The sequence below is a fragment of the Oryctolagus cuniculus genome, chromosome 5, assembly GCF_051225735.1.
Source record: "Oryctolagus cuniculus isolate XC-2025 breed Fujian yellow rabbit chromosome 5, ASM5122573v1, whole genome shotgun sequence".
NCBI classification, from domain to species: Eukaryota; Metazoa; Chordata; class Mammalia; order Lagomorpha; family Leporidae; genus Oryctolagus; species Oryctolagus cuniculus.
Window position 1 is genome coordinate 10,803,397 of NC_142871.1, and position 13,718 is coordinate 10,817,114.

Consider the following 13,718-nt stretch of genomic DNA (forward strand, 5'->3'; position numbering starts at 1 on the left):
ACACCAGCCTGACTCTCTGATGGGCTTTCCTCAGTAAGTAGTGTTAGGGTGAAGACGCAAGCACCCGTCTCACGCATGCCAAATCCACTATCTGCTCAGTATGGAGAGAATTCTGAGAAGTCTGACCAGCCACAAAGGAAAGCAGCAGGTGTCTCTGATCCACTCAACAGGGTTGCATCCGAGAGAAGAACACCCTGGTCACTGACATTACGTGCTCAAATAGACAAGACAGAAAGCCACTCTGCTAGAACATTCTCTCAGGGCCCCCACATTGCCTTGGGGACCTAACAGCAGAGCTCAGAATGAAGCCCGGTCAGTGGCTCCTGCGGAGCAGCAAGGGCACGAGGACTTCACTGGAAACCAGAGAGCCGTGGTGACTGAGCCCTCTCGGGCTGCCAGCAGATGCGTCGCTAACACAGGCGGCTGGGAGCAAGCGCTCAACCTAGCACTTCACGTGCCAGTCCCGACACTGGCCTCCAGCTTCCTGTTAATGCACACCTGGGAGGCAGCAGGTGATGGCCCAAGTACTTGGGTTCCTGCTACCCACGTGGAAGATCTAGACTGAGTTTCCAGCTCCTGGCCACAGCCACAGCCCAGCCTCCGCTGCGTGGGAAATGAACCAGCAGACGGGAGAGCTTGCACTCCACGCTTGCTCTCCCCTTCCCTCTCCCTCTCCCATCTCTCTGCCTCTCCAAAATAAATAATAATTTTAAAGCCACACAGACACTTTTGCAGAGTCTACCATTCCACAAATTCTTTCACTCATTTGTTTAAGAGGTGTCACATATACTCTGGCTAAGAGCCCTAGAGCAGGAACAAAACACTGCTGTCATGGAGCTCATGGTCCAACAGGGCCATCAGACAATAAGCAACAAGACGCAGTTCACGGGATGGTGCGCAGCACGGGAAAGAGGCCCTGGCGAGGGCCAAGGGGAGGAGGCTAGGGGCAGAGAGGCAGGTGAGCCCAAGAGCCTTGAGTAGAATGGACAGTGCAAGAGGAAAGCCATGGCCTGCCATATACCCTCTAAAGGAACCATTTGGGGAGCTGCACTGAAAATAGATGCTGGTGCAGCGTGAATGCAGAAGGAAGCCAGCAAGGAGCCCACAGTGATCCTCACACGGGACAGGGGGTCCCTGGGAGATGCTGGCAGTCAGCCAAGGCTGAAGACCACTGACCCAAGACAGGCCACTTAACTACTTTAACTCCCAACTTATCTTGTGAGATTCCTACTGTTGTTTAGTGTTTGATTTTCAGGGATTATTGAAGGAATGTAGTTAGTTAATTTCACAGATGTCAAATAATAGCCTTCAATAGCTTTACTAAAAGCTGTTAGTTATAGCTTTCTTAGAATTGTGGAAATTTTAATATAAATATAATTTTTGTGAAAGCAGGCAAGTTAAATCTATTTATTTAGTTAACTTAAAGATTATACTTTTATTTATTTGAAAGGCAGAGTTACAGAAAGAGAGAGGGAGAGTCAGAGAGAGAGAGAGAGAGAGAGAGATCTTCCATCTGCTAGTTCACTCCTCAAATGGCCACACGGCCAGGGCTGGGCTAGACCAAAGCCAGGAACCCAGAAATCTTTTAGGGTTTCCCATCTTGGGCCATCTTCCACACTTTCTCAGGCACATTAGCAGAGAGTTGGATCAGAAGTGGAGCATTAGGGACTCAAATCGGCACTAATGGGATGCCGGCATCAAAGGAGGTAGCTTAACCCACTGAGGCACAACAGTAACTCCTAAGCTTGTTTTTAAAACTCTCAAGTAATTCTAATAAGATTTGCATCTCAAAAATAAAAATAATAGAAATACCTAACATATTTTAGATTAAAGCCTACATACATAAAATACATCAAATTGATAGGTACATGAAGGAACAGTATAAACGATAGTAGAGAAGAGGCAATGTATACCATATGTAATCTTTACACTCATACAAAAAAATCAAATGTATCAATATAAACTTCCTTAAATAAATGTAGCTTTCAAAACTACAAGTGAAATCAGCTAACATTTTCTCATTACTCCTTCAAGTATACTCTGGTTGTGTCTCACTTTTAGGAAAAAGGTTAAAGATTTTGAAATCTATGTTTCAGGGCCAGTGCTATGGCGTAGCCGGTAAAACCGACACCTATAGTGCCGCCAGCCCGTATGGGCGCCAGTTCACGTCCTTGCTGTTCCACTTCCAATCCAGCTCTCTGCTATGGCCTGGGAAACCAGCAGAAGATGGCCCAAGTCCTTGGGCCCCTGTACCAACATGGGAGACCTGGAAGAAACTCCTGGCTCCTGGCTTCGGATGAGCGCAGCTCCAGCCGTTGCAGCCAATTGGTGAGTAAACCAACGGATGGAAGACCTCTCTCTCTCTGCATAACTCTGACTATCAAATCAATCAATCAATCAAATTTTTTTAATTTTTTTTTTTTTTGACAGGAAGAGTTAGACAGTGAAAGAGAGAGAGACAGAGAGAAAGGTCTTCCTTCCGTTGGTTCACCCCCCAAATGGCTGCTATGGCCAGCGTGCTGCACCGATCCAAAGCCAGGAGCCAGGTGCTTCCTCCTGGTCTCCCATGCGGGTGCAGGGCCCAAGCACTTGGGCCATCCTCCACTGCCCTCCCAGGCCACAGCAGAGAGCTGGACTGGAAGAGGAGCAACAGGGACTAGAACCTGGTGCCCCAACCAGGACTAGAACCCGGGTACCAGCACTGCAGGCAGAGGATTAGCCCAATGAGCCGCGGCACCAGCATTTTTTTAATTCTTAAAAAAAAATCTGTTTCACTCAAAATGTGATCCCTCCTAACAGAAGTCTACTAAGAATGTCAAATTAAATGTTTAAATCCACCTATAATTTAAAAACCAAGTAAAACAAGTTAAATATTCTAGAAATTTAAATTTTAAGGAGCAAATAAAAATTACCATATCTAAAAATCTTTCAAAACTATTTTCTTGGTACAAAACTACATCTACAGGGAACTTTGGCATCAAAGCAAGTAGCATCTGCTACCGACTTGGAAGCAGAAATGTGAGGTGCAAATGTATTTTGTTGGTAAACCTTAAATAAATTCATGTTCACTACAGAAGAACTGAGGAAACCAAGAAAAAATGTGGCCAACAAAAGGCTATTATTTATAGAAATCCGCAATCAGCAGAAGGGCTCCAAACACGTCAGGTGTACAAGCAGGGCAGCTTGGCCCCGAGTTTCCCAGCACAGAACACGGGTGGGTAAACAAGCTGCCAGCGACATACTTAGGGAAACCACACAGCAGTTCAGGGCTTTTACTGACCAAAATGTTTGTGTTTACATACACAGGCCTATGTACACACATATTAAAATATGCAAGGGATCTTCAAAGAGTTATGGGAAATGCATATTATGGAAACACTGCATGGATTTCAAGTATTTCTGACACCAAAATAAACTTATCTTTAATTCTATATTCCAAGTATACTTGAGGTTCCCTCCTATATTTCATACATACACACACATTTCATCACAGGAGAATGCCACTGTCATACAATGTCCTGTTTCACATACATACACGGTGCATACGTGCACACAGATGCTGGGGGGTATGTCTGTATCAGATAGCGGGAGTCTGAATGTGGAACAGACATCACAGCCACTCCTGACCATGAAGCTACGGTCACACCCGCCTCTCGCATCCAACCATATGCATCAAGATCAGGAGGGCTAAGCTCTTCTTCAGATCAAACCAAAATCAGGACTTCCTATTGCGTTTACATTTAGGATTCAATGACTGAATTTAAACAAACATTTCATACCAAAAAGCTCTGGAATTTTTAAGTCTTAAACCAGTCCTCCCACGCATCCTTACTTTTCAAAGATATTTTTCAAACTATAGCAAAACATGGTTTTAATTATACTTGAAAGAGAGGGAAAAAAAAGATTCTTCAGAATAAACCAAAATACTAAGTAACACAGGTGGGAATCCTAGAAACTGCCTGGCCGCCTTAGTAACCCCGGAGAAAACACGCATTTTAGCCAAACAATTGTAATGTTTGCCTCTTTTTTAGAAACATCTGCTGCCAAAATAAACATTTGCATTGGAAGAAGTGTTTTGGCTGCTAAGATGGTACCAAATAAAATGCTTATGTTCTGAAATAAATATTTTAGTCAAAAAACATGCAGGAAAATCAACATAGCCAAAAGAGTGTAGAAGATAAACTAAAGACACAAATTAGAGAATCTATGCCTTTGTGAAGTCGTCGCTGAAAGATCTGTTTTTAATTCGGTTTTCACTGAGATGTAAAGTGGTAGGTTCAGAGGGATCAGCTTAAAACTGATTTCTATTTACCTTTGTCACTTTCAAAACAACCATCATACGCCATGCTCTCGCTGCAAAGGTCTTTGCAGTACCAATGTGTTTGAGAAAACTAAAAAAGTCCTGTTTTTCCATTATAAAAGCATTCATGAATTGAAATCTCTCATTTTGCCATCTTCCCCTACCCTAGCTTTATAATTCTAATGTGCTGCATAATCGAACATCTGCGACAAGATAAGGATAGTCATCAACCCAATAACCCAAAAACTCAAGAAGAATCTCAGACCACGTAACTGAAATTTGCTTGACACAAATAAATAATTTAAGCTTCTGTAGCCTATGTTTCCCGGGTGCTATTTTTTACACAAAAATCTTCTTTAAAGCAAATTGGCAAAGGCCCTCGTGTGCATTCAGGGCATCAGGAGACAAGGAAAATGAAACAAAACCTCTGCTCACTCACATCCATGATCCAGCAAAAGAGTGCCTTGCTGTCTTCACCATTAGGGGAAAAACCTGCACAACTCAGTGTCAGGGTCCAGGAAGCCTGCAGATCATGCACCTTCTGTGGAGCTCTGTAGTAGATGAAATCAGCCAGTGTACTTCTGCTAACCATCCCCCGGTCTGAATTCCAGGAGCCTGGAGGCAGAACATCCTCCACAGAGGCATAGAAAATTCATTTCCCCTCTCAGCTCAATAAAAACCCAAGTAGACTAGGTTTTAGGGCACCGTGCAAAACTAATCTGTTTAGCCATGTATTTGCCTGATGATGTGAGAGAATCAGCAAGTGAAAGACCACAAATCTAGTTCCAGTTAATAAAGGCTAAAATGATGTAAAATGATGCACTGTTATCACATCATGCTTCAAAGACTCAGTCATGAGGACATTTCAAAAACAAAATTATCACCATACAAATCAAGATCACCAGGTTAATACTAAAACCAAACATTCAGAGCCCAGTTCCCCCTGCCTCTCTAGGCAGTGATACCATCCATGTGAAATTTCATACAGGCACTGCAGTGGTTTCTGCCTGAACACTCATTTAAAATTCCTATCACAGGAAAGGAATGCCAGCCAGAAATCAAACTGTGACCCCCTGAGCCAAAGACAACTTACCACTCAGCTGGTAAGTGGGCAACTCAATTTATAAACCTGAATTCCTGCATTTTAATCCTTTGCAGAAATATATGAGCAATATTAAATGAACTGGATTCAGCTCATTAGAGGCTCACAAACCAAACACTGAAAGCTCTGGAAGTCATCCAAGGCAAAGTCATGCCTAGGTGGTGACGTCCACTCAATAAATACTCAATGTCATGATTATCTTCCAACTTTTTCCTTAAAGAACCTTAGCAGTCAGGAGGACAACAATGCTCAGCCAATTACATTAATCCTAGAAGATGGATAGGACCAGCAACCAATCACAGAGCTGCAATGGACTTTGTATACAAATTCGTAATTTCCAATATTTGCTAATAAAGCAACTCATTAAAAATTCTTCACCAAAGAACACAGTCTAAAGATAAGAAAATAAGGGCATGTGTCTGAATAACCTTTACTCAAAACCTTTACTATGTTTTTCCATTTCAAAACTATTAACAACTGTCCACATGAACTTGGAAAGCTCTATGTCTCTTGCAAAATATTACACACTTGGGGCTGGCATTGTGGCATAGCAGGTAAAGCCACTGCACAGGCTGCTGACTTGAGTCCTGGCTGCTCCACTTCTGATCCAGGTCCCTGCTAACAGCCTGGGAAAGCAGTGAAAGATGGCCCAAGTACTTGGGCCTTTGCCACCCACAAGGGAGACGCAGGTGAAACTCCTGGCTCCTAGCTTCAGCATGGCTCAGCCCTGGCCATTGCAGACATTTTGGGAGTGATCCAGTGTGTGGGAGATCTCTCTCTCTCTAACTCTGACTTGCCAAATACAAAATAAATAAATCTTTAAAAAAAAGGTTACACACCTTTAAAAAATATATTCACAGCTATTTTCAGCCTTTTATATGTCAAACAACACTATATTTCAAAGCTGTTTTACGACTAAATGAGGTAAAAACAATACAGATTATTTATACCCTTGACTATGATTAAGTCAATATGAAAGGTTGATATTTCTGCACCTAGGATATTCAGTTTCTTATCAGATACACTATTTTCCTTTCATTATCAGAAAGATCTGGCTTAATTAGAATTGGGCATTTCTTTTCATTAGTAGTAAAATGCCTAATCTAAAATCTTAATTAAAAAATTTGCTGAAATACTTGGTGAGCAATCTCACCCCTTCAAGTAAATACAAGAGTTATTATATTTTTAAAATATTTAAGCATCATAGGGATTACATTAAATCAGGGAGCAAAGAGAGAATATTTATGCACGTCCTCTACTTTCAGCCATACACGTTTGGGAAAATAATAATGAAAAAAATCTTCCTAAGTTATCATTCTTCACACACACCCTCCATCTGCTGGACTGCTCTGAGACTGCAAACTTAGCCCATATCTAAAACTTCTAATAAAAAGACCTCCAGTCTGCGTTCCAGCTACTCTGCTTCTGATCCGGCTCCTTGCTAAAGGTTCAAGTGCTTGTGCCCCTGCCACCCACATGGGAGACTGGGATGCAGTGCCTGGCTCCCGGCTTCTGCCAGGTCCAGACCTGGCTGGCTGTTGCAAGTAACAGCAGAAACAAAAAACAAAAACTTGCCCCAGTCAGATGAGAGAGAAAGAAGCCCTGAGTTGCTTGCCACAATACCCCTGACAGGGAAACGAGAAGAGGAAGCTTCAGAAACTAGCAGCGGAGGCACCTACTTCTCCCCGCCTCACCCCAGCCCTGCTGCTTCCCACAGCCTTCCCACCTCCTCTCTGCCCGTGGCAGGGTATCCTCCAGAACTGTGAGACCCCAACACAACCAGCTTAACACACAATGAGGACTCAGCAGCAGCTGCCTGGGCCTCCTCGCCCTCCACTAAAGGCGAAGCGGCTTCAAAACTAAGAGGAAGAGTGATGACATCACAACTCACACCGCGCTTCATCCTGTAACGCGCCTCCCACACACAGTCCGTAGCCTCAACTACACACTCCTGCTCTAGGAAGCAAAATATTGCTGGAAGAAAAGAGGAATGCGGAAAAAAATTAAGCATACAATTAAAGTATCCGACTGATTGAGAGTTCCGAGTGGCTCATTTTTAACCACTGAGGGGTGAGATTTTTCCAAAAGTAAAAACTGTTTAAGGAATGAACAGCCAGGATTCAAAGCCTGAGCCATTTCTATCTTTCCCCCATAGCTGCCTTAAAGATACAGGGCAAAGACAATATTCAGTCTATGAAAAAGGAGGCTCGGAGGCAAATTATTAACGGGCCTTTAGTACCCAGCTATGCATCATGTAAAGTAGGCCAAATCACTTTCTACACTCCAGAGAGAACAAGGGTTCTCCCCACCTCCCCCTCACCCCCACAAAAGACGTTTGGTCAAATGCCGGCAAGCATTTCCTGGGAGGAAGTACTGTTAACCCTGGAATGGCTGCTGGGCAGTAGGAGGGAATGCCCTGGTCTGGGAGGCATTAAATGCACCCGCATTGCCCCATGCACTCCAGGACACAGAGTGCAGGATGGCAGTTTATAAATAAGCCGTGCTGGTGTGCCTGGTAACTAAATGTCCCAACAAGCCTGAATCTAATTTAGTCTTTTCCAGATTCCACGCTTCCTCAGGCCAGCACAACAAGGATATACTCTCAAGTTTCCAGAGACTGCAGGTTGACTGCTGTCCAAAGGCAAATGGCCACCTAAAGTAGCTCCATTTCACGCCAGAGGAAACGAAGGCAACCGTGGGGTCTGCCGTTTAAGAGCAGGAAGTATTTTTGTTAGATTTAAGTAAAAGCACAAAACTTATCCAGAGCTAAGACAACAAACAGCATCAAATCCTAGCAGATGAAATACAGAAACTCCTTTCAGCAGTACCTAAGAAATAATTTGGTAAGCAACGAAAGCAACGTCAACATTAGGAAATAAAAAAAAAAAAATTAAGTTGATACCATCTTCATGGAAAGACTTTTAAATAGCTTGAAAATTCACCTTAAGATAGGCTACTCACAGCTCAAAACCTGATGCTCTGACCTCAGAAGTGCTGGAATGCCAAGTTCACTCCAGAGTTGGATCTATATAATCCGTAGCTGAAGTATAACAGGGTCTGTCTTCCAAATACAGCTAGTACCTCTGGCCTCCCCAAAATAGGACCCTTGTCCACTCTGTTCTAAGAGGGTCTCCTTTCCATCTTTAAAACACAATATCTGAATTACTTAAAGAAATAAACTAAAAGAAAGCAGAAAAATCAGTGAAATGCTCCCTACCTCTCCTGACCGACAAAGGTAGACAACAGAAGACGGTGGAAACTAACAGCACAAATGGAAAGCACGGGGGCGAAACCAGCACCAACCTGTTGCTGCGGGTACTGCATCCCACCCATGGTCCCAGGGGCCCGACCCTGGATGCCGATCGGATACCGCTGCGGGCCTGGGGGGCCGTAGGAGCCTCCTGGGTAGGGGCTGCTCTGCTGCGGCTGGGAATGGGGGCTACTGCCCATCCCATACAACTGAGGTCTCTTCATCACCATCGGATCCATTGGGCTGCCCTGGGGAGAAGTAGAAGAAGGTCTATTAATTCACCGCTTATCATAAAGGCAGAAATGTCTGCTGTACTGACATGCACATTAAAAACACAATTATTATCAATTTGGAAAATATTAAAAACAACCTCACAAGAACCCCGAAGACCATTAAGAATAAACCTAGACAGATGAAGGACATTTTAACTTTTGAGAAGGCTGCTAACAACTAGGAAGGGTACAGAGTAAACAAAACGGAGAAAGACTCTGCATCCTAAGCAGAGATCACACATTTGCATCTAAAATTCTATTATGCATGTAGGAAATGAACACGATAGTTAATCTCATCCAGCTCCTTTTAACTTACTTGTAATAAGGACAAGGGATATTGAATAATTAGCAACACTTTCTGACTTCAAAGTATTCTCAGAATAATGATTTTATTTTAGACCTGAGTCTGCAAGTCCCGGTTAAATATTAGTGCATCCGAGAGTGTTCATTAAAAAGCGAAAGGACATTTTTTAGATGATGCAGAATGTCTAGGGTAACGATTTTCACAGATCAGTAGTGTACAGAGATAAACACCCAGAGCCTGAGTCACAAGCCTCCTTCTCTATGTAAGGAAGCATCTTAACAAACACAACCGGTTCAAAAGTAGACTATGAGTTTTATTTTTGGTTCACTGAGTCAGTTGCTGGGCCTCAGGGCCAAGGCCACACCATAGGAGCCAGGAGTGGAGTCTGGGCGGGGCCTTCACACCCTTAGGTGTGACCAAGAGGCAGAGCAGCTCTGAACACCCCTTGCCCAGGACACAGAGGCCAGCACTCAGGAGAACCCGCCTTCCTTCCAAGACTGTACAGATCCCTACTGTGTGCCAGACTCTGCGTCCCCACCCAGCCAAGAGCACGGGGAGCTGCAGGAGCTTTTCCCAAGCAACGGGAAGAGGTTCGAGGTAGGAATGACAGCACAAAGCTCAAGTTCACGGGCATGAACTGTCTGGTGTGGGTAAAGAAGCATAAGCAGTCAGGTCCACACAGAGCAGGAATACGCAGAGAAGCAGCTGAAACAGGCCCACTGAGCAGGGTGAGTCTCCCAGGTCATCTTAAGGCTTCAGGCTTCGCTCGTGGACAGCCACTAAGAGCTTTCACCGAGGGCTGCCGTCAGGCTGGCTGTCAGGAGCATGGCTCTTCGCAGTGTCTGGAAGCAAGTCAGGCCGGTGCACAGCAAGCATACAGGTGAGGCTGAGGTCCTAACCTGGCAGCAGTGCTGGGAGAGGGAAAGCCCAGATTCTGTCACACTGAGGAGGGAGACGCAGCAGGTCTGGGAGACTGAGCAGGGAGGGCGGCCTGATGGATGGCAAGATACCACCTAAGATGGGATCAGCAGGGGGAGCTGCCCTCAACACCCCCACATCCCTGCTGGGGGGTGGGGTTCCAACAGGAAACCAGGTGAAAACACTCAGAGACGCACTGGAAGTGCAGCCTGGGAATGGAGTCTGGCCTCACAAAACAAGCAGGAGAGCGGGCATGTACAGGCAGGGGCGTCCCCTCGGGCAGCCTCTACCACCTCTCCAGAGCAGTGCAGTCAACGCTCAGGGAACACCGGATGAATGAACCAACAGGAAGCAAGCAAAGCCCACAGACTGAATCCAGGAAGAATGTAAGAAAGGAACGGGTCGAGGACTAAACCACAGAGAAGACCCTTTAAAGGGCACGAAAACAAAGGAGCCCGCAAAGAGGCCCAAAGAATGGTCAGCAACTGTCGTCAGACATACTACGAGTGTGGTGTAATGGAGGAGGAGCCACAGATGGCAACACGACAAGCAGGCCAAACAGCCCCTGGGGTGCATGAAGGTGAAGATTAAAGCTGAGCTTGGGGCCGGCGCTGCAGCACAGTAGGTTAATCCTCCACCTGTGGCGTCGGCATCCCATATGGGCACCGGTTCTAGTCCTGGCTGCTCCTCTTCCGATCTAGCTCTCTGCTATGGCCTGGGCAGCAGTAGAAGATGGCCCAAGTGCTTGGGCCCCTGCGCCCATGTGGGAGATCTGGAAGAAGCTCCTGGCTCCGAATCAGCACAGTTGCAGCCGCTGTGGCCATTTGAGGAGTGAACCAGAGGACGGAAGACCTCTCTCTCTGTCTCCCCCTCTCACTGTCTGTAACTCTACTTCTCAATGCAGGGCAGCAGACAAGGCACTGTTCGTTCTAACAAAGGCTTCCTGGAGGAAATACCTGAGCTCAGTCTCGAGGGATTCACAAGAATGTGCCGGGAACTGTTAGCACCTTAACTGCACAGAGCACGCAGGTGGCAACAGGGTGCTGTGCCCTAGCCCCCACTCTACAAAGGCCAGTCCTGCTCGAAGTCCCAACTACGTGGAATTGTAACCATTCCTAGTTTCACCAGCCAAGAAAACATTTGGACTTCAAATGACAGGAACTGAATGACAATAAGCTGTGTTATAGCACTGGACTGGCTTCACAATTAAACACATGAGGACAGAAAACTAAATTCCTGGGAATACTTTTAAATGTTTGTGTGGCAGACAGAGAAAACTTCCCATCCACTGGTTCACTCCCCAGATGTCCACGACGACTGGGACTGATCCAGGCCAGGCACAGGCCTGAAACTCAATCCAGGTCTCCGCACGGGTAGCAGGAACCCAATCACGAGGGCCATCGCTGCTGCCTCACAAGGTCTGCACTGGCAGGAAGCTGGAACCAGGAGCTGGGTGGGACTCAGGCCCGGTAGTCTGACGTGGCACCCAAGCATCGTAACTGGCATCTTCACCATTAGGTGAAGGGCTCAAGCCCCTCGGAATTATTTAAATTACAACTTATGCCTGAGAAAAGCAAAATATAATTATTTTCCAGATTTTCTTTCAAAATATGAAAAGAAACAGTCTACAGAAGTATGAAAATCAAGTTGAACCGGTGATTTCAAAATCAGCCAAGTCAAGGAAGGGCCTACAGAGAGGATGCGTGCATCAGATTTCAGGCCGAGTGTCCAGTTCCGGCGGCCCTCTCTTAACGGTCAGTCTGGCTAGACCAGGGCGCAGCAAATGTTTGCTCATTTCACGCGGAACACTGAAGGATCAAACTGGCTTAATTAGAGCAGAAACCATAAATGGGAAAGTGATTGGAATGTCTATATTTTCATGGTATAGATAATACTACAGCAAATTCATCTTCTCGGTGACTAAAATTGTTTTGTAATATCTGTCTCATCAGTGCCATCAACTCTCACAGGCCTACTTAAAATTCAGTTAATTTGCACCCATGTCAAAAATGTTAGCATAACCCTGAGATTTCTGAAAATCGAAAGCATGAAATACAGATTATCTGTACCTCTCAAAATGCATCAAATATCTTTCAATGAGGCTTTAGATATGAAAACAGATACTCATACAGTGCAAATTATTTAATTTTAACCTTCTCTCCTTACAGCTATTACTAAATATTCATCCACAATCCAGATTCGTCCCGCTGTGTACTCTTGCTATTTTTAACATTAAATATGTGCAACTGTAGTATCTTAAACCCTGCTTTTTACTGTTTTCTTAAAGAAACCGAAAAGCAAACCCAGTTTAAGACTTTACCAGGGGCTGGCACTATGGCACAGCAGGTTAAAGCCCTGGCCTGAAGCGCTGGCATCCCAAATGGGCGCCGGTTCTGGTCTCGGCTGCTCCTCTTCAGATCCAGCTCTCTGCTATGGCCTGGGAAAGCAGAAGATGGCCCAAGTCCTTGGGCCCTGCACCCACGTGGGAGACCTGGAACAAACTCCTGGCTCCTGGCTTCAGATCGGTGCAGCTCCAGCCGTTGTGGCCAACTGGAAAGTGAACCAGCAGATGGAGGATCTCTATCTCTGTCTCTACCTCTCTCTGTAACTCTTTCAAATAAATAAAATACATCTTAAAAAAAAAAAGGACTTTACCAAAAAACAAAGGCCGAGTTGCTTCTAATATTCACAGCTAATGCAAAACCATTTTATGATTTTTAGTCACCTATTCTTCCACTGTTACACTTGGAAGTATGACCACCTGCATTTCATAAAGCTAACGTTGTCCCAGGGACATCATCCTCATTAAGCACTGTCCTCAAAACCTTTTCTTAATAGGTTATTCCAAGCTTTTTCTCCCTGGACAGCGTAACACAACTGCTACAGTTTGTACTTCAATTTTGTAAGACAAGGCAAGAGCTTCAGAGGCCACAGTATATAATTGCCATTTTCAAAGAGTTAGCGTAACCAGTCTGGTTGTAGTTACTTGGCTTCTAATGCAATTTTATTCCTTGATAAGACTTCCTGCTAATTCCTCCTCACACAGATATGCTTTTGGATATAATGTATGAGTTCTGTCTGTCTGTCTTTCTCTCTCCCCCTCACATACACACACAAATATATACCTTGTTCAGATCTCTTTCTGGAAAACAGAATGTCTTCCCATTAACTATTAAAGGAGCATAACATAAATTTTTAAAAAATGTTGTGTTGGATTCTAAGCATAACTCAGTTATATTCTATGTTAAATAGACTTTCGGAGGCCGGCCTAGGAATCTGGCTATTGCCTTCACCACGATTAGCCAATTCCAAGGAAAACTCATACTTCTCATACATACTCTAACTCGCTATACTCAGATGCTCCTCCACCATCAGCACTCTTAGTGTATGCCCACATGTATAACTGAATTTGTGCCCAAATATCAAGCTATAGATATTTCTTTATGAATATAATTCACAATTTGTTTCAGACCAATTCCTTAAACCATAAGTTGGAGAAACACTTTTGCAAAACACTGCAGAAAGAACAACAATATATCCACATAATGGAGAATACAGACATGAAAAAGTCC

The 13,718-nt window shown here is 44.6% G+C and overlaps 1 protein-coding gene across 19 annotated transcripts in view; it reads right to left on the minus strand.

The window, feature by feature from the left end:
• ARID1B (AT-rich interaction domain 1B) overlaps positions 1-13,718 on the minus strand; it is a 444,025-nt gene that overhangs the window by 376,942 nt on the left and 53,365 nt on the right. For 18 of the 19 annotated variants that reach the window (XM_051855225.3, XM_051855222.3, XM_051855226.3 and 15 more), the window contains exon 2: positions 8,706-8,900. The exons of the other annotated variant lie outside the window; for it this stretch is intronic. In XM_051855225.3, the coding sequence (XP_051711185.3) occupies positions 8,706-8,900 (195 nt within the window). The remainder of the gene's footprint in view (positions 1-8,705; positions 8,901-13,718) is intronic. 19 annotated transcript variants of the gene reach the window in all.